The 26,597-nt window shown below is 40.3% G+C and overlaps 1 protein-coding gene across 1 annotated transcript in view; it reads right to left on the reverse strand.

The window, feature by feature from the left end:
• GNPTAB (N-acetylglucosamine-1-phosphate transferase, alpha and beta subunits) overlaps positions 1-25,301 on the reverse strand; it is a 52,343-nt gene extending 27,042 nt beyond the window's left edge. The window contains exons 1-7 of the mRNA XM_011934933.1: positions 25,209-25,301; positions 18,454-18,573; positions 17,826-17,867; positions 15,287-15,492; positions 9,793-9,857; positions 9,388-9,522; positions 370-531 (exon numbers count right to left, since the gene is read on the reverse strand). Coding sequence (XP_011790323.1) covers positions 370-531; positions 9,388-9,522; positions 9,793-9,857; positions 15,287-15,492; positions 17,826-17,867; positions 18,454-18,560 — 717 coding nt within the window. The 5' untranslated portion in view covers positions 18,561-18,573; positions 25,209-25,301. The remainder of the gene's footprint in view (positions 1-369; positions 532-9,387; positions 9,523-9,792; positions 9,858-15,286; positions 15,493-17,825; positions 17,868-18,453; positions 18,574-25,208) is intronic.
• Positions 25,302-26,597: the final 1,296 nt, after the last annotated feature.

Raw genomic sequence — 26,597 nt, forward strand, 5'->3', positions numbered from 1 at the left:
AAGTCATACCTCCTCCTCTTTTTCCTTTCCCTCTGCCCCATCTGCTCTCAAGGTGCTCTGGTAGACTTTTAGCAATGGAGTCTTAATTTTAAACATTATAAAAAATGCAGAAGATTCAGTATATATATTTTTAAACCCAAAATTCAAAGAGACAGCATTTCTCTAACATACTTTATAAAAAAGGTTCTTGGATCTGATTCTAGGTCACTTCAGTTAATACCAAACCAATGGCAGTGACTGGAAAATTAGAAAAGTTCCAATCAATTCACCTCTCTGTAAGTCCCCTTTCCTCTTCTAATATAGTAACTTACATATTTTTAACATCCTAACCCTTGATTTGGGTTGTAAAAGCTTCTGTGCATCCCTTACCTGGCTGATGGCACTCAGATCCCATAATAAATATGCAGGACTTATGGTCAGTTCTTTTCCATCAATGGTCATGTTCTTCTTAGTTTGCTTATTCAATTCTTGAAAATCCTTGGGGTTATTCAGTTTTAGAAGCGCTACACTGGCCTCTGAATACAACTGCAACTATCAAATAACAAGAGGATTACACATGAAAAGACTGAGTCTCAAGGATGAGGCACCTTCAAATTCCCAGTCTGCTCTTTAATCTTTCCTTTTTTTTTTTTTGAGACAGAGTCTCGCTCTGTCGCCAGGCTGGAGCGCAGTGGCGCGATCTTGGCTCACCTCTACCTCCGCCTCCAGGGTTTAAACAATTCACCTTCCTCAGCCTCCCAGGTAGCTGGGACTACAGGAGTGCATCACCATGGCCAGTTGATTTTTGTATTTTTAGTAGAGACACTGTTTCACCATGTTGGCCAGGCTGGTCTCCACCTCCTGACCTCAGGTGATCCACCTGCCTTGGCCTCCCAAAGCGCTGGGATTACAGGCGTGAGCCACCACAACCACCCTGACCTTTAATCTTGAAATGGTAAGACAATATCAAAACACAACAAAAAGACCTACACAGACCAGATGCATTTCCCAAATGAATGTTAACAAAACAGGCATCTAAAAATAAGAAGGAGTGGTAAAGGCAGTGGCAAACTCGACACCTCAGAGCCATCTGAAAGCTGCAACCACTCAGTGGCACCAAGTGCTGCCAGTCTCCTGAGAAGCAAGAATCTCCAACTGTTGTATGAAATCTCCCCAATTTTTCAGTGTTGGCTCAAATGATTTTTGACTTCTTTGCAAATATGCCTGCTGGCCAACAGTTTTGTGACTTTTCTTCTAGAATATTATCAATCTGCTTATATTGGGCAAAAAACCTGCAATGTAATTAACCTTGCTGGAATTGGTGACAAGCACATCTGCTAGTGGGGTGTCTGAACAGCTTTTGTGCCACATGCCCGGGAGGAGCATCTTCGGCAGGGCTGCCTTAAGTGCTTCCACGGGAAAACTAGTTTTTGGGGCAAAGCTTTTGGGGCAATCATAAATCTAAGAGTGAACATCACAAACATCAAGTTCCACAAACAGGCTTTGCCACCCCTACCAAAGTCCACACCACTCTGTATCTGTTTTCTGTTCTGACTCTGTATCACGCAACTTCCTATGAAAAGGCTTTCATCACTCAGGAAAAGGGGAGAGGCCTGAAAACCACAAATGTAGGATAGTAAAATCCTTCTGCTGAACTAGTGCTTCTAAAAGAGCTTATGGTTTTCTCAATCTATAAAACAGAAGCAAACACAAATTACTATGAGCTTATTCTGAGCTCTTCTGTTTGCTGCATGACTATTCTTAGCTCATTTTCTAAGCAGTTTCCTGAGCGTACGTAGTCCAAAACACCAGAGGGTAGAGTTAGAAATTCCATTTATATCTTTTCCCCTTATTACATAGGCCATTAACTCTTCTCACAGATTAGGTGCATGTGTGAGCACCTGCAGGTGCTTGTAACTCTTCCTGCTCATCACTTTCTTTTACCTCTTTTACTTAGTGAGTGCCTGGCACATATTTAGCACTCGCTAAGCTGGTTCTCACTGAGTCACTATCTTGCCTCGGCATATGTGCCGGGTGTTGGGAGGCAGGCCACACAGGGGATTAGTAGTCTGCCTGGGTCCCTGTCTACCCTCTGGCTTCTCCTGTCCCTTTCCTCCCTCTCACAGCACCCCAAAGCATTTCTGAGGGCTCCCTGGAGAGAAAAAGTCACTATTCTAGAATAATTTATTTATTTTTATTTCTATTTTTTGAGATGGAGTCTCACTCTGTCGCCAAGGCTGGAGTGCAGTGATGTGATCTCGGCTCACTGCAACCTCCATCTCTCGGGTTCAAGTGATTCTCCTGCCTCAGCCTCCCAAATAGCTGGGATTACAGGCACGCATCACCATGCCCAGCTAATTTTTTTTGTATTTTTAGTAGAGGCAGGATTTCACCACATTGGCCAGGCTGGTCTCCTAACATACGATCCACCCGCCTCAGCCTCCCAAAGTGCTGGGATTACAGGCATGAGCCACCGGGCCTGGCCCCCATCTCCTGTTTCTTGAGGGGCATCAGTGTCTGGTTCAATCACAGGTTCATTATCAATTTCTAGATCACTTTCCTCACTTGAAGGCTCGTCTGTGTTTATGTTTTCCTCCACCTTCTTACTACCTGTTTTTAATTCCTTGGTATTTTCTTCTCATTTATAATAGCTTTCTGAGTAGCACGTGGTACTTCACCTCCATGCTCTCCACGCGCTCCCTCAGGAAGCACATTTCCTCCATGTGCAGAATGCTCGGATCGTGCTTATATATTTTCACAAAGTCCTGAAGCTCGTTCACTTTGTGAAGGTCCAGGGTCGGAAGGCAGTGGGCAAAGCTGAGGGACTGCAGGCCAGTTTCGGGCCCAGGCGCTGGCTTGGCGTCACCTCGAAGAAGAGGTGTGTCTAGTTTAATTTCATAACTTGTATTGGCCCTTTGTTTGGTAAGAAGGTATATCACTAAAATTATTTTTTTATTAGCAGCCTTGCCTAGGGTTGGTTTCTAATTATATGGGCATAAAAGAGCAAGAAGAGGTTTTTCTACAGTAACTATACAATAATTCGGAAAGAGATGAAAATTAATGAGGTTAAGGTAATATTTACATGTATGAGAAAGATTTTCTGCCACCGTAAAAAGGGTGGGGAAGTACCCTCTGACAGCCACTAGGTGGCAGCCTAATCCTGGACATCATCATTACTTTTGTCAGCCAAGAGGAGGTAGTGGGAAGAGTAGTTATAGTTTGTGCCTAAGGCTGGAGTTCGTGGCTTGGGCAATCGTGGGCAACTGCCTCCATATATAGCATCTTACTTTAAATTATAAGTTTACATAAATTATAAGTTTCTGCAAAAAGGAACAACTTCTATACCCACCCCCTACAGACCCACAGTGAACAACATGTGGCATGACTAAGAAATAAAGCTTTGTTGCTTTTAGCCATTGAGATTCCAGAATGTCTGTTCCAGCAGCATCATCTAGAATAACATGACTGATACACCTGGCACTTGTAGGAGTATGAGGCAAGGGAAGACAGAGGGAGAACTAAATGGTGGTTGAGGCCACGGCCTGGGTAGGCTACAACGATTGAGCAACTGATGGATCAATTTGAGTCAAGGAAAGACAATATAGATGATGGTCAGGAGAAGCACTGTTGTAGAACCGAAGAGAAAAAAAATATTAATTCTGGTATATTTCTAAAGACAAACAACAGGCATCAAAATTAAGGGACAAGAAACAAAATTAAGTGGGTTTTGTAATTAGTAGCTCAATGGAGACCAATTTCAATGGCATGACAGATATGGAAACCAGATTTGAAGTGCTTGATACTTCACGGTTAAACTTCTAGATACAATATGTACATATGTATGTATATATTGGAAGCAAATCTAACACATTTTGTACACTGTCTAACATAGGACAGGGATGATAAAACAATCCCAGAAGTATTAAATTCAGTATAATTCAGTATAAATGACCAAGTCACAAGATATAAGAATTGAAAAAACAGTGTAAATAATCTTCGCTTTTAAATTCTACAAATGATTAACTATCAAGGCAAGTTTAGAGTATATTAATATAAAATATATAGAACCACTTTAAAATATTGCTTATTGTGAGAATAATAAACAGTTCAATACTGTTCTCAGCATTGTAGCCTATATTTAAAAATTGGCTTTAAAAACAATAGCAGTCAACAAATACAAGTAAGTTTGAATGCATGTTTTTAAGTCAACCAAACACAATGAGTGCAAAAGAGAAAGTATCCTTTTAAGGCAGACAAAATAGTTGTATTTTAAGATAAGCCTTAGTTAAAAATCATGATATCGAACTGGTCATTTTTGAATGCCAAAAAGAAAGGCTGTGTCAAGTTGCCTAAACAATCACATATCTGCAAATACTACTGGAGGATAGAGACCTGGGATGCTGCTCAACATCCTACCATACACAGAACAGTCCCCTAAGGATAGCGGCATCCAGTCTCAACTGTCAATGGTCCAAAGGTGGAGAAAACTTGGTCTAGAAGAACATGCAAATCCAAAATAACAACAAAAGCTTTCCTATTAGAAGTTATGCTCCCAACAACTTTAAAGTGCTTACAAATTCAGGTGTAATCTACTTTCATTTTGGATTCATTTGATTTAAAATCATTAAAAATCTTTTAGGAAAAAAAACCCACATGTCTGCTAACACCAACTGAAAACCAAATTAGTGCCTTTAAGTGATTCAACAATTCAAAGCTACTAGTTTTTTTTTTTTTTTTTTTTGAGATGAAGTCTCACTCTGTCACCAGACTGGAATGTAGTGGTACCACCTCAGCTCACTGCAACCTCTGCCTCCTGGGTTCAACTGATTCTCGTGCCTTAGCCTCCCGAGTAGCTGGGATTATAGGCATGTGCCACCACATCCAGCTAATTTTTGTATTTTCAGTAGAGATGGAGTTTCACCATGTTGGCTGGGATGGTCTCAATCTCCAATTAGATCAACCTCATGATCTGCCCACCTCAGCCTCTCAAAGTGCTGGGATTACAGGTGTGAGCCACTGCGCCCAGCCGCTACTAGATCTTAATATGTCCTGGTGGTTTTCCCAAACTTAAATCAGTTTCAGAGTTGGTTGTTTCATCTATTGAAGCTTTTTTATTTTAGAAATAAAACAAAAAAAGAAAAAGGTACTATGCTTTAAAACAAGTGCACAAGGTGGTTTCAGAGAATTAGCTAAAAGAAAGGGCTTTAGTACAAAATTATGACAATTTACTGTGACCTTAGGCCCTAACCAGAGCTTTGAGCGGGGGCAGAGTCCACGCAGGACAATATGCTGTTCCCACCCTGCCTGCACAAACAACCTGTTCAGTCTTCAAGAACCCAGGTCAGCCTCTTTCTCTTTGAAAACTTCCCCCATGTCTCTGACCCACAGACCTTTCCTGTTTCCAACTGCCAACTCTATACACACACGCTGCTTCCAAAATGTGACTATAAATGCTTAAGGGCAGGGTCTACATCGCCTCCACCTTTTGCACACCCACTCAGCAACTACTATAATTGAACGAAACTTAGCATGAGAATTCACTTGACAGCTTTGGGAAGATTTCCCACTTGTTCTAAAATATGTTTAAAAAAGAAGTGAAGAAAAACAAAAATCAAAAAATGTAAAAACCCACCATGAATGAAAATGTCTACAGATACAAAATGATTTAGAGGTATCCGAAAATAAGGACTGATGATCTGATTTATCAAAAGGTGAATTCTGTGTCTGTCATACACAAAAATTATAAAGATAAATTAGAGAGTATTTAATCATTGAAGACCCACCTCAAGGTATCTCAAATTAGAAAGCCTCTTGTAGAAAAGACTGATTTATAAGACTACAGTCAAAAGAGTTTATGAATTCAAATCCATTACCCTACAAATGAAACTATTTTCAAGTCCCACATTCCTGCCTCAGAAAAAAAAAAAAAAAAAAAAACAACTTCAGGTTTTGTTCTAAACAGGATGACAAAGGCCTAGTTGTGTATATACAACAATGTACAAAGACACATTTCTGTGCCTAGAGTGACTCCTATGAATAATCACACTGCTGAAAATGTCTCCCTATATATCCCAAGACACTGTTGCACCTGGCTCATTCCTTAAGCAGCCCCCTAAGTGCCAAGTAATCACTAAGGGTAAAAAGGTGAATAGGGCTGTACCTGTCCTGAGACACCCATGGCCTAGTGAGAATCTGTGGGACAGAGCTGAGCTGAGCCCTAGGTGGCTCCAGGGCCACAGGCCTTGGCAAAGGCCTCCTGGGGGAACCTGGAAGGGCAAAGTGGTTCAACGGTTCAAGTCTTGAAGTCCAATGCCTAACAGCCCCTCCTCTGACATGTCACATACACCCCCGATGCAACACATCCGAAACTGACCTCTGGGTCTCCTTCCAAAAGACATTTGCTTCTGCCACTGAAGCTCTGAGTGTGGTTAATTCCGTAACTTCCATCTTCACCAGCAAGGTCCACTTTCCCTTTCATTCTCCCCTTCCTCCTCCTGAATAGCTTGTAGTTCACCAATTGATGCTGAGTGTCTCTCTTGGATGCTTCTGGAATCATTTCCACTGTTGGCATCCCACTGCCAAGGCACTTGCTGCATGGGAACGTCTTGCTGAGCTATGGCAGCAGCAGCTGAACTGGTTTTCCTACCACACCTTTCCCTGTTATGTTCTTTAGAAGCAGATCAGACTGTGTCCTCACCCTGCCTTCAGGAAAAAATCTAGGCTTCTTAACAGAGACGTTTCTCAACCTGTCTTTACAATCTCATCCTCACCAAAATCCCTGCCTGTGCTAGAAACCATTGCCTTGGTTCCCTGAAAACACCATTTACATTCAGGCCTCCAACCCTTTTGCTCAGGCTGTTCTCTCTACATAGAATGGTCTCTTCTGCTCCCTTCTCTGCTGGGAGAATGGCTGCTCTGTTTAGGGCCCAGCTAAAATGCTTCTATTATGCAAACCCTGCCTTGACCCCAAATACACCTAAAGCCCAGATGTTCTCATGGCACTCTGTATAAACTCTTATTTGGAGCTCATCATACACACAAAAGGTGTTTTGTTTGTTTGGGAACCCAATGATAGGAAACTTCATTCTCAGAGTACTCATAACATAATCAGGAAGCAGAGCCTAAGGAAAGCAAGTCACTTGAGGCCTGGACTCTAATGCTGACACTGCTTCTCTTCTTCCTCTTTCTCACTTTCTCTCTAGTCTCTAAAAATCTTAAGTCCTAGTACCTGAAGTTGATCACAGGTGTCAGAATCATGAAAACAACCTTCAAGGAACATTATGTGTGATGAGCTTGATGCTCTGAGAGGTGTTGGCCCCCACAAAGACAACTCTGAAAATCCAAAAAAATCTCCAACTTGGTGAGCGAATTGTGGAAAGGGGTCTCACCATGCCTGGAGGCTGCTGGTTCTCCTTGTCCAATTCAAGTTGCTACCCTACTCTACCTCGACCTGCTTATACCACACACACCACCCAAAAATAATTTGCTGAAGTGTCAACCATGACTTGGGACTGGCATTCTCTGGCAGCACACACCCATCCACCAGTAGACGCATGAGAGCAGTCCGCACTAGTGGGCAGTGGCAGCAGGCCAAGTGATGTGGGATATTCAAATGGAGTGGAGTGTGGAGAAGTGGAATGAACCTTCTTTCTTTTCAGCATTTATTATATTGAAATTATATAAACAGAATCAAGAATGCCATTCTATCTACATCAGCAAGTTGAACTGGTGGTCAAAAGTACAGATATACATGTGTCTATAATTCTAGAACTAATAACTAGGAAGCCAAGAAGTCAAATAAACACTGGTTGAAATGAAAGTTAATCCATGGTTTTATCTGCCCAAATCAGTACTAAAAATAACTCAGAGGAAGGACAAATGTATTATCTATTCTAAAATAACTGCAGTTAAGAACAAATTCAACTCTAATATAGCCAGGCATTACAGTATTTCAAAGTACAATAAAGAAAGTCATGAAGGGCAAGGAATGGTGGCTCACGCCTATAATCCTAGCACTTTGGGAGGCTGAGGTGGTTGGATTACCTGAGGTCAGGAGCTGGAGACCAGCCTGGCCAACATGGTGAAACACCCTCTCTACTTAAAATACAAAAATTAGCCAGGCATGGTGGTGCATGCCTGTAATCCCAGCCATTTGGAGGCTGAGGCAAGAGAATCGTTTGAACCCGGGAGGCAGAGGTTGCAGTGTGCCCAGATCGCACCACTGCACTCCAGCCAGGGTGATGGATGGAGTGAGACTGTCTCTTAAAAAAAAAAAAAAAAAAAGTTATGAAGAAAAATACGAAAAAAGTAAAAACTTCGTAAGTGGTTATTCACATTACCATTGTATTACAAGGATAATACAATGTATCATAAAACAGTAAAACACTTGGTCTGGGGTAGCGAGAAACAAGTTAAAAAGAACTTCGTTGGGGGAGGTCCATATAAAAACATGGTTAAGACAGGAACTAAGCAAAAACCCCTCTCTAGTCACCTCTAATCACAGCTCCTCCACCACTACTCCATCTTCAGCCTTTCACCCTCAAAATTGTTAAATGACATACAACAGGAGGAAGTCAGAATTAGGTAAGCTAAACCCAGGGGCAGAACTCAAAGAACATTTCTTTATAAAATCAAGAAAACTAGAACCTCACAAATTCTGAGGCAAAGACTTTATGCTGTCTACTCTAAGAGATGAGACATTCACGATTTACAACCTGGAACACTTCTGACAGAATAACAGGCATCTTGACGTAAGGTCAAATAGAGAGAACACCTACATGGACTATGTCCTAAGTCAATCAGACAAAGGCTCTGAAAACAACACATGTTAAGGAAAAGGCATGTCCCAGGCCAGCCTCGAGTCCACTTTAACAAATGGCATCAATGGTCAAGTCTCAAGAGCTAATAAGTATAACTTTCAAATACATTTGTCCCTCAATTAGCTACTAATGAATGGTTCTCATTAGCAAATGTTCCATATATCTGAAGCACACTACCTTTATGAGTGAAAGCTTTGGGTAAACAACAGGCTGTGTGCATTGATGACATTTATGACTTCCCCTCATCTCCTCCTCCCATGCTTCCATTGTTCACACCCTAAGTTCCATCCGGGCCTTTGTCTGTTTTGTCCACTGCTGCATCCCCAGCAGCTGTAATGTCACCTAAGACATTGTAGGAGCTCATCTGTTAAACAAATGAATCCTGCTCTATCTAGGAAAAAAGCAAACGAAATAAGACTCTTAGATTTTTGCCCAAATTAAAAGTAAGGAATGAGGCTCTTCTGGCAGAACAGAATCCCTGTTTGCTTCTTATGTTTATCAGCTAAACTTTGAGAAAAAAAGGGACCACAAGAATTACACATTAAATGAGAATGTGCCAGGCTAACTGCTCTATTTTCTATGTTCTTACCAGTTTGATTTTAGAGGAAAGATTTTCTGGCAATTTTGTTTTTAGTTGATTTGTTTCCTTGAATGTAGGTGGAAATCCACTCAGGAAAGCCAAATCTTGCATTAGCACTAATCCAGGGACTTCTTTATCTGTTGTCTAAAATAAGGGGAAAAACACAACTCATTTTCCACATCATGAGGCTGGTGAAAACCTACAGCTGAGACAACTAATAAAGATCTATTGCATCACAACACAAGCTTCAAAATATGACTTTTAGGATTACTTGAATCAATAGTCATTAATATTAGTAAGCTACCCTTAGACAAAAAATAAACATTAAAAAGATTCTCAAAGAAAAACAGCTTTATTATTCATATTTTTATTCTAGTCTATTGTAAAAATGCAATTTAATTTAAAATAACATACCAAGTAGCCCCTCCATACTGTCTGTCTGTTGTTTCCTTTAAGCAGTCCAGAGTGGGCATCTTCAACTATAACCAAGAATACAATAAACAAGCACATTTTTAATGAATACTTAACTATGGTGTCTGGCAGAACACTGTGAAAACATTCTGAGACCTATTAAAGCAGCATAATATATGGTCAAAAAAAGGAAGCTGAAGGAGACAAAATTAGCCCATTCAACAAAAGGAGAACAGTGTAAATCAGTGTACATTGAAATGTTAAATTTCACAATACTATAAGTGATTGACACAAAGGGAATGCTTCATGGAAGCAAATTTAAGCTAGAATGTGAAGAAGGAAATGATAGGATGATAGAAATCACAGATGTATGTGCAAAGATGGGGGGAAAAAAAGAATTGTTTGACTAGAGTAAAATATGTGGGAGTGGTGAGTACTAGGAAACAAGGGTAACCAAAGGGGGCCTTTGAATGCCAGGCAGTGGCATGTATGTTAACAGCAGGGGGCTACTATGGATCTTGTGGTTCCTTAAGAGGCACAGTTTTCTCATAATGAATCCCTAAAATTCACTGGGTGCTGATGAACAGAGCATCGTAAGTCGGGGTAGGGATTGGGGGTGACACAGCCCAACTGGGAGAGAGTTAGTGATGAGGACAAGTGAGATCAGCAAACTCGCTGCTGACATTCAGGGATTGTGGAAAACAGAAGAGAGGTCAGAAAGCTCCAATTCTGATCTTCAAGATAAACAAAGAAGGCAGGTTCTCCAAATTACAGTCTGATGAGATGAGATGTCAATCCTGGGCATGAGTCTCAAGTGTACTAGAGTTACAAGGCACAGCAGCTCATGCCTGTAATCCCAGCACTTTGGGAGGCTGAGGCAGGAGTATCACTTGAGCCCGTAAGTTCTAGATCAGCCTGGGCAACACGGCAAAACCCTGTCTTTACAACAAACAAACAAACAAACAAACAAAAAACACAGAAACTAGCCCAGTGTGGTGGTGGTGGTGGTGGTGGTGGTGGCGGTGGTGTGCACCTATAGTCCCAGCTACTCGGGAGGCTGAGATGGGAGGATCATCTGAGCCCGGGAGTTGGGGCTGTGGTGAGCCATGATCATGCCACTGCACCCTAGGCTGGGGACAGAGTGAGACCTGGTCTCAAAAACTGAAACACAACAATATAGTCAGTGAGCACAGGAGAAAAGAAAGCCCTCATAATATACTGTTTATCTTAAAAGGAAGCACTGGCTGTTAAGAGTATGAGTTCATTACAACTTTATCAGATAAACTTTTCTCTCTCTCTTTCCATTGACATGATGAATTCTACCTAACAGACCTGGTATATATATTTGTAATCTCAGCAAAGTAGCTAAGAGCATCTCATGTCATCTTCATGGATATAACAAAGATGTACAGGCTTGGTGCTCAGGTGGGCTAGAACTTAACCAGTTCTACCAAAGAGGTGAGATAACAAAGCCGCAATCAACCTAGAGGGAGGTTTAGGAGATTACTCACAGGTCCCGTCTTGCTGAACCCTCTATCAATGTATTGGAAGTTACAGAAGGCATGCTTGTGAAATGTGTAGATTCATATGAAGATGGCAGAGAAGCTACTGTCCTGGATAAGAGACTATGGATTCCCCAGATTTGTGACTATTTGGAGCAATGAGTCAAATCTGGCAAAACAAAATCTCCTATGAAGTAAAACCTTTATAACTTGGTACCAAAACCAACTATACGAGCATAAACTAAAATAGGTATTTGAGCATTAGAGCATATAAGTTTTTGTTTTTGTTTTTTTTAAAGATAAGTTTTACTCAACAGTGAGTTCAGTATGAGTCAACAATGTGCTGTGGCCATACTGAATTTCCATCACATTTTTGTGTTTTTAAACAGAAGTAAAGTACATCGAATAAGAATAAAAAAGGTGATGATGTTCTCCAACATCCAGTCATTAGGAAACCTTGTTGGGTCGACCTTCAAACTGTCCAGAATCCAACCCCTTCTTACCTTCACTGCACCTCCCTGGTCTAAGCAACCTTCCCTCTTGTCTGAATTATCACAACTTTTGCCCCTCCTCAGTCTATTTCCACCAAAGAAGCCAGACTGATCCCTCTGGAACGTAAGTCAGATCACATTACATTTCCACTCAAAACCCTCTGGTGATTCCTCATCCCACTCCAAGTTAAAGGCAGGTCCTTGTTATGGGTACCAAGGCCTATGCCATTTGGTCCCCCGCTTACTTCTTTAGGTTCATCTACTGCCTGTCTCTGCCTTGTTCACTCCATTCCAGCCACACTGGCCTCCTTGCTTTTCTTCAAACATGCCAGATACACTCCTGCTTCAGGGCCTTTGCAATGGCTATTCTACTTACTCAGATCACTCTTTCCCCAGATAGTCACGTTGCTGGCTATCTCATCTTCTTTGCATTTCCACTCAAAAGTCACCTTCTGAGTGAGGAATGTCCCTACCATCCAAATTAGAATTGCAATCCCCCTGCCCTGGCTGACACTTCTCTGTTGCTGCCCCTGCTTGTTGTTTTTTTTTTTTTTTCCACAGCATTATCTCCTACAAACTATGTAATCTACTTATTTATCGCGTTTACCGTCTGACTCCCTCCCCCAAGATGTAAACTCAAGATAAGGGCAGAGATTTTTGTCCATCTGTTCCCTGCTCTATCTTCAGTACAGGGAACAGTACCTGGCACACAGCAGGCACTTAATAAGCACTCGTTAAATGGACAGTCCTGCTCTTCCTGCCAAGACGGAACCACACTAAAATAGAATGTTCACTTCCCATTGACACATTTTAGAAGTAATCTGAGAAGAGCAAACTGGGACACTCACAAGTCCCTGAGAGACAGCCAAGAAAGGAAAATAAAATGTCCCAAGGGAGAGGGATTACAAGAGTTCTGTGTGACCACAGGAGGTACAACTTTAACCTATGTGAGAAAGTTATAAGGAAGCAGTTTGTGGCTCCTTTTGAAAGTCAGTTTAGTCTAGAGGTAAAATGAACTGCCACTGGAGGAAATTTGTTTGCTATAAATCAGAAAGTGTAAGCTTGACTGGAAAACTACTTTGCTAAGTAGACCCCGCTCCAGGCTGCAGTTGGAATATGTGAGTGCTGAGGTACAAATCAGTTCAGGATCTATAGAGTGAAGGGGGATATATTTATACTTGGAAAGGTTAACATTTCCTTTCATACTAAAAATAACTTTTTTTTTTTTTCAGACAGAGTCTCACTCTTGCACAGGCTGGAGATCAGTGGTACAATCTCGGCTCACTGCAGCCTCAACCTCCCAGGCTCAAGCGATCCTCCCATCTCAGCCTCCCAAGTAGCTGAGATTACAGGTGCACGCCATCATGCCAGACTAATTTTTGGTTTCTTTGTAGAGACAGGGTTTTGCCATGTTACCAAGGCTGGTTTTGAACTCCTGAGCTCAAGCAATCTGCCCACCTTGGCCTTCCAAAGTGCTGGGATTACAGGCGTGAGCCACCACACCCAACCTCAAACTAAAAATAACTTGTTAAGTATCAGGGAGCGAGCACTGTTGGGCACTGATCGGGACATAAACTGGTGAGTGGTAAGTTTTCTGTTCAACCAAAAAAATTCCATGATAAAAACCATAAACCCCTGTGCAATCAAACCTAAGTTATGAGTTAGACTGTAAGTATTACAGAAATGTAGAAAAGTAAAAATAAAAATAAAATCATTATGAATATATTAGTCTGGGAGCTTCATGAAGGAGAGAGGGCTTAAAGTGGGGCTGAATGAAGCAGGGGATGGACTGAGGGTAAGGAGAAGGGAACAGGCAGCGGGACACAAGGCCTAGCACCACATGTGTGAAGACACTGACAGCTGCAACATGATGCGGGGAGGGCAGGGATGTGGGGATCAACTGACAAAATCAAAGCAATTAAAGCTGAATCCCAAACACCAGGAAGAGAAGTTTGTATCCATGTGAAAAGCAAACATATACTGCTATATTATTCTTTTCATAAAGGCAGTGAACCCATAAAATCAAGGTTTTCAGGTTTATTTGAGACCTGTGTGCCAGACAGACTGAGATGGACTTTACACAGACACAGCGGGAGTCTCATTACTGGAGTCTGAGTGAATTCAGTCTGGTGTGGAGGAAATAAGTAAGGTAAGAACCTAAGAATCATGTGCAAAAAAAGAAAAGCAAGTCATAAGATGAAGTTAATTATTAGTTATAGATGTAAAAGGTAAGAAGGGGTCAGAGATGGTTCCAAAGATTTAAGCTGGGAGGTACGACACGGCAGAATGGGAGCTAGAGAACTAGACTTGGTGTTGGAAAGGGAACATGACAGCTTTCATTTTACACATAAAAACCACAGACCTTCCAAACAGAGACAATCCATGCAGAGGAGGAATCAGTCAGACAATAGGCTAGAGCAGAAGATGCAGGTTATGGGCTCAGCAGTGCACTGGCCAAGTGGGAGAATGGGATCTCTAAGGATGTGGGTGCAGTTTTATGCCAGGAATTACCATTTTAATTCCATTATCTGCCCAAATCATCTGTTGTCTTATAAACAAGAGAAATTTGTTTTTCACAGTTCTGGTGGCCAAAGTCTGAGATCAGATTGCCAGCACGCTTGGGTTTTGGTGAGGGTACTCTTCTAGGCTGCAGAGGGCATCTTCTCAAAACGTCACATGGTGGAGAGCAGAGGGAGCTCTCTGGAGTCTCTTCTGCTATTATTTATTATTTTGAGGCAAGGCCTCACTCTACTGTCCAGGCTGGAGAACCGCTTAGCCTTGAATTCCTGGACTCAAGTGATCCTCCTGCCTTAGCCTCCCAAGTAGCTAGGACGACAGGCACATACCACCATGTCCAGCTGTGTTTTTGTTTTTGTTGTTGTTGTTGTTGTTATTGTTTGGTAGAGACAGGTTCTCACTATGTTGCCCAGGCTGGTCTTGAACTCCTTAGGCTCAAGCAATCCTCCTTAGTTTCCCCAAATTGCTGGGATTACAGGTATGAGCCACTATGCCCAGCCGAGGATCTCTTTTATAAGGGCACTAATCCCATCAAAGGCTCCACCTCCCAATACCATCATGTTGGGGGTTATGATTTCAACATACAAATTTTGGAGGAAACACAAACATTCAGTTCATATATCTCAGAATGAATACTCCAGGTATGTTCTGTCCAAACTGCAGAACGCAACCTTGTAGAGGAGTTATATAGTAGAAAAATTGCCTCTAGAATAACTCATAGCCAAGAGAACAAGGTAATTGTGATGTCAGATTGAAGGTCCTCATCACAGCACAGAAAGGTATGTGTATTACACAGAGTAAAATATATGCAGCAATCCCTGTTTGAGGTTAGGCCAAAATACAATGGCAGCTCTTTTGCTTCTCTGTGTGCATTTTTAGAAAAGTTTATCAGATACTTAAGAATAAATTGTTTCTATTCCACTCAGAATTTTGTTATTCAAATATCCAATGATAATATGATTTTAAAATACCATAAAAAGATCTTACCATCCTTAGTACTGTCAAAAACAACAACTGAGACATTAGTAGAAGGGTTTTTTGGTTTTGCAACATTGAATATGTCACTGGCAGAATGAAAAGAAGGATAAAGAGATGGCAGGTCCTTCAGGGTGATGCTGGCTGGCAGGGCTGGGTCCAGGACAAGCATGGGCACCTTGATGCAGTGCGTCAGCAAACACTCTAACTGCTTCTCACTGGAAAGAAACACCAACATGTTCACAACTACATTCTTGAAATGCAATCAACAATGAGAAGCTTGTCGTACTACTGAATTTTTCAGATTTTTTATAGCCCATCAAAAAATCATAGTATTTTAACAAATGAAGACTTTTATCTCATGGATACAAAGATTAAGTTCACAATATCAATCCAACTCTAAAGATAGAGCTTCCAAACTCCCATTAATAAGACTCCCACCAATATATACTAACTCCAAAGTGCACATGAAATTAAGCACTTCATTACTATCATTTTTTAAAGATTATTCATAATTCCAATAAAGCCCATTATTGGGCAGATTAGGAAGGAGGTAGATTCTGGTTAATAGAGTGTCATGTTACCAGATACAAGTTACCAATTCCAGTTAGAAAACAACTAAACGCATTGGATATGACACTACATTGATGTAAACAAAAGCAACTGTGACAAGGTTCTAATATAAATTTATATGAGATATTTCTATTTGATTATAAGAAATATCTACAATAAACCTATTACCTGAATAAACAAATGGATGGTCAAAGGACATGGCTAAAAAATTCACAAAGTAGGACCAATAACCAGTTAAACAGTATAAAAAATTGTTCAACTTCCTTTATAAAGAAATGTAAAAGAAAACAATGAGCTATCACCTTTACTAAATTAGCACCCCTCAAAAAATGATGACTCAATATTAGCACAAGTGCAGTAAATCTACTTCTCCTAAATACTGCCGGTATCACTCCAAACGACACCAACTCTTTTGGGAAAGCAAGTTGGTAATATATACATATATGCTTGTCTAATACGCATATGTACACATATATACTTATTCAGAACCATAAAAACATACATAAGCTTCTTCCTCAGTAACCTTACTTTCAGGAATCTAGTCCAGTCCAAGTATGGAAGAGAAACAAAACAGAAAAAACAAACCCACACACAGAAAATGCCACAGACCCAAATATAAGTATCATGAAATACTGACAATAGTGAAATACAGAAATGCCCAACATTTAGTAAATTACAGTAGTCACTTTATGGAATATTATACAACTATTAAAACTGAAAGATATGAAGTATGAAGATAATACATCAACATGATACATATGTATAATTACATAAAGTTTAAAAAGTAGGATACAAAACTGCACACAAGATTATAAACTACAACTACTCAAATATGCATGAAAAGGGAATAATAAAAATAACACTTGTTAAATAAGGGTTATAAAATTTTGTGAGTTGTTCTTTTCACTTCTCAATCTTTCTTCGTGTTGCACTATTGCTTTTATTTAAATAATTTAAAAACCATTTAAAAACCAGTATTAATGTTAATAGAGTTTATAAATAAAGTTATATAATTAACATAAAAAGATAGCTTAGAAGGCACTTCTGAGGCCTGGCACGGTGGCTCACACCTGTAATCCCAGTACTATGGGAGGCCGAGGCGGGCAGATCACCCGAGGCTGCAAGTTTGAGACCAGCCTGATCAACATGGAGAAACCCCGTCTCCACTAAAAATACAAAATTAGCCGGGCATGGTGGTGCATGCCTGTAATCCCAGCTACTTGGGAGGCTGAGGCAGGAGAATTGCTTGAACCTGGGAGGCGGAGGTTGCGGTGAGCCGAGATTGCACCATTGCACTCCAGCCTGGGCAACAAGAGCAAACTCCGTCTCAAAAAAAAAAAAAAAGAAGGCACTTCTGGATCTTGAAATTCTCAGGATCTTCTCTATCAATAAGCATTTTTAAAAGTCTGATGGTTAAGTGGGTAGGTGACAATTAACAGAGATTGCTTGTCAGTGAGACAGTCTTGTTTTAAGGACCTGCCAGAGTCAGGAATGACTCAAGTCAAGATAGGTGTATTTGGTTCTTCTTGTTGGGCTAAATCTCCTTCCTAGGTTCTTAAACATAAAATATACAGCTTCACAGCTTTTAAAGATAAGAACATATATATTGAACCCATAAGTAAATGATAGACATAAATTTTATAAATGAAAATACTGGGTAGAAGTTAGAGTGTAAGTGGACCAAGAGAATAATGCACCAAGACAGATTAATGGGAGGGAACTATAGAGAAGGAAATCTTGGGACTCTAACCCTCCCCAATGCAGTGAAGCTTTGGTTAGCAAAATAACCAGAGTTCTCAATCAACTATGCACTCAGCACTGCAAAATTTCCCATCTAATAGATGTACCTAATTTGGGGTCAAAACTATATGGATAATAGAGTAAATACAAAATCCTGAATACCCAATAAAAACAAATAATCTGAAATTTCACTTCTATCCTTCAAGTTTTATTCTTGAGAGGAAATCAAAATGCTTACCTCTTCTTAGTTGGTTCCGTTGTGTTTTTCCCAAGGATTTCTCTAATAAAAAGCAAATACAGTTTATTACATACATATGGACTAGTGGTAGCCCTAAATGTGAGTAAGAGGGACTGATAATGCTTACCACACTTAAAATGCATAATGAATTATATGTTCCAGTGAAATATTACCAACAACACTGTACCTCCCACTGTAACCAAGACAGTTTGCTTAAAGTATACACTTTTATATTTTATTAGTAAAACATTGTACCAGGCTGCCAGCCATTTTCATGCACTGGGAAAGTCGTATAACCTCTAACAAAGAGAAAATGAATTTGCTCCAATATAAGGTGGCCAAAGACCTGCACTGGGATGCACTCTTGACATTCACAAAGAAGTCAACAAGTAGGTACTAATAAATACTCCTAACGAATCAAAGGGGAATTACATCAGCCAGGTTCCTACCTCTGATGGCTATCCAGAAGTCTGCTGTATCTTTCCCAGATAAAGAAAATAAAATGACCAATCTCATATATTAAATAAAAAGTACCAAAGCTTCTAATTCCATAGTCCGTAATTTATTCCTAAATGGCATAAAGGGACATTACCCATCTGATGTGGGGAAAAAAAAAAATCAGTTTTACCTCATTGCTTTCTGCTCCTCCTCCATCTGTTCTCTGACCTGCTGTAGTTCCTTCAGTAGTTCAAGATCTGTGCCATTCACCCAGGTGTAAACAACGTCGATCGGCATGGGCAGACACAGCCTAGAGCAAACCAAGAAATCCTACAGTTTAAATGAATTTTTCCAATATATTTGGGAATAAGAATATCACAGGGTTTAAACCCAGAGATTATGAAAAAAAAATCTATGAAGAAGTAATCCACCCATGACATATTATCACAGAACTGCATGTTTTCAAACTGTAGCTGGGGGGCTAATATTTGTCAAGTACCTTCTCTGTGAGCTGTATTATGCTAGACACGTACATAATTTGCATCGCTTGATCCTCACAGCCACTCTGTAAGAAGGCTAATATTAAAGATTTAAAGATGGTTTGTGGATGAAGTAGAGTAGTCTTGGAAGCTCAGTTTACATTAAACTGCCTGTTCTCATAATTTAGCAAACAAGGACGCTGGGACGCAAATGCAGTCAAACATAGAAAATAAATTAGAAGTTTAAAGAACATAATTACAGGCTCTGCACAGTGGCTCACGCCTATAACCACAGCACTTTGGGAGGCCAGGATGGGAGGATCGCTTGAGCCCAGGAGTTTGAGACCAGCCTGGGCAACATAGTGAGAACCTGCCTCTACAAAAAATTTTAAAAATCAGGGTATGGTGGTGTGCATCTGTAGTCCTAGCTACTCAGAAGGCTGAGGTGGGACTGCAGTGAGCTATGATTGTACCACTGCACTCCGGCCCGGGTGATAGATCGAGGCCTTGTCTCTAAAAAAAAAGAACAAATTACAAAAAAAGTTATCAAAACCTACGATGAAGACCTAGCCCTGCTTAATGCTGTAGACTTCTTGTGCTTTGCTCCCTGCAAGCCCGGACCCTCCCCAGCCTCACCTTTGCTTTTCCTTTTTTTTTTTTTTTTTGTTCACAGCACTTACTACTTTTGTAACATATTAAATAATTAACTTGTAACCTATTCCATTAATTATGTGTGGCCCTCTCCTAGAATGTAAGCTCCAAGAAAACAGAAAACTTTCCTGCTTTGTTCTCTAAAGTATCCAAGCAATGAGAAGAGTGCCTGGGACATAGGAGCCCAATAAGTATCTGCTGACATATGAGACACTAGTACAGAAGACCTTCCTGAACTTGCACTATTTCTTCCTGATCATCTTATCCTCATAATAAAGAGGCAGGCTTTTAACTACTGAGTATGTTGTTTAAGCCTCACCTTAGTGATTTTACCCAGATTTTATCCCTGCCAAAAGCACTCTTTCATTTTCTCTCACTTTTCAAAAACCTACCCATCTTTCAGGGGCCTGCCCGGATGCATGCCACTCTGACTTATGACACAGGAGTTCGTGTGTATGTACATCTGGGTACTGACATTACTTTAGATCAGGGGTGTCCAATCTTTTGGCTTTCCTGAGCCACAGTGGGAGAAGAATTGTCTTGGGCCACACCTAAAATACACTAACACTAAAAATAGTTGATGAGCTAAAACAAAACAAAAAACACACACAAAAAAAAATCTCATCATGTTTTAAGAAAGTTTACAAATTTGTGTTGGACCACATTCAAAGCCGTTCTTGGCCACATGTGGCCCGCAGGTTGGATAAATTTGCTTTAGATAGTGCTATTTCATGTTTAGTACTTTCCAAGGAACTGTATGGGTTTCACAGTCTGATTTTTAGGCCATGGACCAAAGCATACCATCCTTTTATCCTCCTCACAGCCCAGGCACAGCCTAGACTTTCTACCATATTATCTTGTGGTAATATGGTAGACTATATTATCTCGTGGGAAAATAAATGCCATTTGGTAGATAAATCTTTTGAATTATGGAAGGAAAAAATAAACAGAAATGACAACAACCTTTAGCTTATAAGAAGTAAGGGAGATAACTGGGTGAGTTTATCCATTCACTGAATAATTCTTATTGAGCACTTAGTATATGCTAGGTACTGTTCTAGGTGCACGGGTTTCAGCAGTAAATAAAACAAAGCCCAAATCTGTGCTTTCATGGAGCTTACATTCCAGAAGGGAGAAGACAGGAAATAAATCAAATAAATAAAGTCAGATGATGTTAAATGTTGTGGAGAAAGTAAAGCAGCAAATGGGGATAGAAAGAGTGTCTATGGGGTGGAGGGGGTGGTCAGTTTTAAATAGGGAGATCAGAGATGGCCTCAGTACATTCAGCAAAGATATGAAGGAAGTGAGGAAGCCAGCTAGGTGGGTAACTGGGAGAAGAATGTGCCAGAGAAAGGGAATACCAAATGCAAATGCCCTGAGGCAGGAACATATCTTGCTTGTTCAAGGACCCAGAGGCCAAGTTCCCTGAGCAGAGGGGAGACAGCAAATGGAAGAGAACAGTGGAAAATAAAGATCAAAGAGACAACAGAGTTCCAGAGCTTCATCAGGAAAATAAGGAATCAACTTATTCTTTGGCATATGTGATAGCTGAGTATTTACCAACTGTCAAGTTTCACCACTGCCTGTAGAATAAGGTCCAAAGTCCTTCATAATCTGCACCTTGTGTTCTGGATGATCCAATTGTATACCCTTCTCCAAAGATGAAACGAACTTGCAGGCCTTTGTACCTTTGAACATGCTTTTCCTTCTGCCTAGAACATTCTTTCTTTCATGCTTCCTTTAACCACCTCCTCCTTCCTCAACTTCCTCCCTTCCCTCACCCCTCACAAAGAGAATCTATAGCTTAATATGCAGCTTCCACACTACTTTGGACTGTAAGGAATCCTGATCGTACTGTGTTGTGCTATTTTCCATGCAGCCCTATCTTCCACTAGACAGAATTATCTCTAGGGCAGAAATTGTACCATGCATTCTGTGCCCTGCTTCATTAATTATTTCCTCTCTTTCCTACATCTTCAGGCTCTCTCTCCCTACTGTAATGATTTGCAAAGGTTTCCCTATCTAGGGTTTTTCAGAATTTATCAATAAACAAATTCTAGTTTATTGAAATTCTAGTTTGTAGAATTTCTTTTTCTCACAAGCTCTCAGGTAATGCTGATGTTGCTGGTCCAGAAATTGCACTTTGGGAACCACTGATTTACACGTAGGTTATATACTTCACTTTTTTTCCCCCACTAAAATGCCAATTCTATCTATATAAGGCCAATGAGTTCATTTTGTTCACCACTATATGCCTAGGGCCTAGAACAGTTCCTCCCACATGGGTGGGGTTTAATACATATTTGTTGCCTAACTATTAGTTCATTCCTTTATCATATATACATCAGTCTTTCTCATTTAAAAAAAAAGAAATCAATCTGCCTCAAACTGCCTACATGTAAATTATCCAAACTCATCTCATTCCCAACCTCCCAGTGATTTATGCTCAGACTAATAATAAATGTAAAAAAACTGCTTAAGTGATGTTTTTAAAAGAAAAGGTTAAAGGAGAAAATTACATCTTAAGTTTTCCTGTAAAAGTAATCATCTGCTATTAAATATTTTTAATATATCATATATATTTAGCTGATTAAAACATAATATACTGTATGTATTACATGATCAATTTAACTTTGGTGAAACTGACAAATGGAAGGAGATTGTGTGATCTGCACGAGGTCAATGAGTCAGTTGTTTTCCTATTAGACATGGTCACACTCTGAATCTTTCATTCTAACCACTAGGTCACTATCTTGGTTCACAGATGAGAAGGAATGCTTTATCTTAGAGCTGAAAACTAAGACTAAGTCACCCATGACTCAGAACCAAAGCAGCGATGACACTGATACAACTGTCATTTTAATCACTGTTAAGTGAATATTAAAGCCACTTAACAGTCCCTTAGTTCTACATTCTATAAAGTAGGTGAGAAAACAGAGAACTTAAATAGTATTTTGTGTCTTATTTTTATTTATTTGAGATAGTCTTGCTCTGCCACCCAGGCTGGAGTGCCGTGGTGCCATCTCAGTTCACTGCAACCTCTGCATCCCAGGTTCAACCAATTCTCCCTGCCTCAGCCTCCCAAGTAGCTGGGATTATAGGCACCCACCACCGCCCGGGCTTATTTTTGTATTTTTGGTAGAGATGGGGTTTCACTATGTTGGCCAGACTGGTCTTGAACTCCTGACCTCAAGTGATGTGCCCACCTTGGCCTCCCAAAGTGCTATGATTATAGGCATGAGCCACCGCGCCTGGCCTTAAATAGTATTTTAGAACCGAACACTTGGAAGAGATTGTAATCTTAATCAAACAGATCTTAATCTAATATCTACATTTTACGGATGACAAAATTGAGCCCTAGATTGATGTAATGCCTCACAATAAGTAGCAGTGGATAGTTTACATATTCACTTTTACTGACATATGGAATGGGATTTTTTTCATTCAGAGCAAACAACCTTAAAAAGATTTACACTGGCCAGGCATGGTGGCTCACACCTGTAATCTTAACACTTTGGGAGGCTGAGGTAAGAGGATTGCTTGAAGTCAGGAGTTTGAGACCAGCCTGGACAATAGAGCAAGACCCTATCTCTATTAAAATAAATAATTTTTTTAAAATAAATAAAAAAAAATTGTAGAGAAACTAGCAAAGTAATGAAAATATATGAATGTTATGGTATCTTAAAATATATTAGACCATGTGAAATGTTATTTATGATCCATTTATTTGTTGCCATCAAAATGAGGAAATTTTGAATTGTGCCTACATAAAAATCAAACTATATTTTAGTACAACCTCTAAACTTTAGAAAGAGAACAAGAGTGTTTGATTAAAACTGCTGACCTCAAAATCTGCATTTTCTAATAAGCTAGTTTTCTTTCTAAAAGTTTGAAGCAGCTGTGCATGTGACTCATCCCTTTAATCCTAGCACTTTGGGAGGTCAAGATGGGAGGATTGCTTGAGTCCAGGAGTTTGAGACCTGCCTGGGCAACACAGTAAGATCTCATCTCTAAAAATAAATAAGTAATGAATTAATTTTTAAAATTAATTTTAAAAATTTTTAAAAGGTTTGAAGCTCCTTCGGGGCAGGGATCTACGTATCTGTAAACCATCTGCACGTGGCACAGCATAAAGCACAAATCAATAAACATCAGATTTGAAAAAGTTAATCAATTTAGAACTTTCCTTAGGGAAATTAACTTGTTAAAGTGAAAATTATATTTCATTAAAAATCCTTTACTGCAGTAGTTTTCACAGTGGGGGCACCAGACCAGCAACTGCAGTGTCACCAGGAAGTTCGGTAGAAGTGCAAATTCTCAGAACCCCTCTGAGACCTACAGACACAGAGAAGTAACTGTTATTTTCTTAAGCCTTCTACAGCAAGCTAAAGTTTCAGAACTGATATATTAAGGAATGGTCCTCAAACTTTTACTCTTTGGTCTCTTAAAATTCAAAAATTCTTATGGACCCCAAAGTGCTTTAGTTTGTAAGGTTATAATTATCCATATTTGCCATATTTGAAAATAAAACTGAAACATTTTAAAAATACTTAATTGATTTTAAAATGACAATAGGCCAAGAGTGGTGGTTCATGCCTATAACCTCAGCACTTTCAGAAGCCGAGGCGGATGGATCACCTGAGGTCAGGAGTTTAAGACCAGCCTGGTCAACATGGCGAAACTCTGTCTCTACTAAAAATACAAAAATTAGCTGTGTGTGGTGGCACACACCTGTAATCCCAGCTACTCGGGAGGCTGAGGCAGGAGAATCACGTGAACCCAGGAGGCGGAGGTTGCAGTAAGCAGAAATCACGCCACTGCACTCCAGCCTGGGAAAGAGTGCAACTCCATCTCCCAAAAAAGATGAGATGAGATGAGATGAGATGAGATGAGATGAGATGAGATGAGAGGAGATAAGATAAGATAAGATAAGATGGCATCTTTTATAATGAAATGGCTACATTTTCTATAACAAACCAAAAAAATAGTGAGAAGACAGAAACAAAATCAGAAAGGACTTGTGTGATTCATTTCATCTGTAAAAAGGGAAGGAGGGTGTTGAAAAAAATTGTTTCCATTCTGAGGCCTATCTTGTGAAGAGGAAAAAAAAATCCCCAAAGACAAGAAATGGTGAAGGCTGTATTCCAGAATGGTGGCACTAAGAAGCTTGGCCTTCCAAAAGAAAGACCCACACTATGAGGTATGAGGCTGTTTGCTCCTCCCTCAGAGATAAACAGCAACATGTGACCAATGGAGTTGGGTTCAGGCCCAGTGGTTACTGGGGAGTGGTCTCACTTCACAGGACGCTGTCAACAGAATTCTGGCCAGGGCTCAGAAACTGGCTGTGTAGTAGCCACCTGGTTTCATCATCCTACAGGGGAATGAAATTCCCTTTACTTCACAGACCTGGGGAGACAGAAAATGCAATCATGCAATTTAAGATACCCAGTGAACTACAAGGTGGGATTACTCTCTGTGAATCAGATTTTTCACCCACCAAATGTGGTGAACACACTTTCTTCAGATGGGCATATTATGTTTTCTTTCCTTATTTTAAAAAAATGTTTTATGGAATACTTCATAAATTGGTGTGTCACCCTTGCACAGGGGCTACACTAATCTTCTGTGTATCGTTCCTTTTTTTTTTTATAGTATATGTGCTGCTGAAGTGAACACATCAGATGGGCATACTCTTGAGTAAGTTAAACCATATCTATAACTCAGAAAGACCACTTAAACTGTCATATTTACAGGATGGCAATTTATGACTCATGATTTAGGTCCAAATAATAGATTTCTCCAAAATAGATCTCACCGATTCTGAAAGGACTTTCCAGCAATATTGTCTCTATAGGAATCAAACAGAACGTGGTATTGATCTCGGCTCCATTCCAGAACCACCTAGAACAAAAAAAGAAACAGCGTTTTCTTCGCATCGAAGACTGAGAGTATATAACTTTCATTAAATTTTAATTTCATTAGAATTGCTAGAGAAATGGGTAAAGCAATCAAAATTCATGTATTCACTTACTGCCTACCACATACATTGTGTTAGATCCAGCTGAATAAGCTATAGTTCCTGACACGGACAAACTAAAAGACTTAGTATCTCACCATGCTTGGAATGGGGTAGCAGAATCAAAGAGGTTTAAAAGGATGTGGTAGTTGAAATGGGTCTTGAAGAATGAGTTCACCAGGTAGGGAAAAAAGGACTGGGCCAGCCAGTTGGAAGAGCATGCTCGAAGGCTGAGAAGCAGCAAGGGCAAATTGTTTTAGGGAAACTGTGTGGCTGGCTTTGTCCAGAGGACAGGTAGATAACTGTTGAGAAATGGGTCTAGGAAAGAAAGCTGGGCCCTAAGCATGACGTGCCCTCTGTGTCTTGGGAGCACTGAAGGATTTTAAGGCAGTTACTAGAATCCCTCTAAAGTTTAAGAAAGACTCTTCCCAGAGCATTTACAAACACAAGCAGAAACAGAAGGGACCGTCTGGGCACAGTGGCTCATGCCTGTAATCCTAGCACTTTGGAAGGCTGAGGAGGGTAGATTCCTGAGCTCAGGAGTTAGAGATCAGCCTGGACAATATGGTGAAACCCTGTCTCTACTACTATACAAAAAATTAGCTGGGCATGGTGGCATGCGCCTGTAATCCCAGTTACTTGGGAGGCTGAGACAGAAGAATCGCTTGAACCTGGGAGACATAGGTTGCAGTGAGCCAAGATCACATCACTGCACTCCAGCCTGGGCAACAGAGTGAGACTCCATCTCAAAAAACCAAAAAACCAAGAAACAGAAGGGACTGACAAGATATGGGAGGATAAGGACCTTATTACTTGTGAGGTTTCGGCTAACGACCTTGCTAAATATGTCAGGAGAAAATGGAAAACTTTAGATAGAAGTTCCCTCATGTTTGCACCCTAAATCTATAAACCTACCCTCACATATATCCCATTTTCTTTTTCATTCCTCTTACCATAGAGGAAGTGTCCCTCCACCTTGCAGACATCCAATCTCTATTTGCTCTGGGTCTCATCAACTTGTGTGTTCTCAAGACCCTGCCTCTCTTTTCCTTTCAATAGGATTATTCCCACTGGCAGGCAAACATGTTCCCGTACCTTGGGAACACCTTCCCGCACTCCATATCCATTCCAGTGAGTTCCTCTACCCCACATTTTCTGTCCCTTTCAAGGTCATCTCCTGCTTTCCCA

Source organism: Colobus angolensis, unplaced genomic scaffold, assembly GCF_000951035.1.
Source record: "Colobus angolensis palliatus isolate OR3802 unplaced genomic scaffold, Cang.pa_1.0 Scaffold10, whole genome shotgun sequence".
Classification (NCBI taxonomy): Eukaryota; Metazoa; Chordata; class Mammalia; order Primates; family Cercopithecidae; genus Colobus; species Colobus angolensis.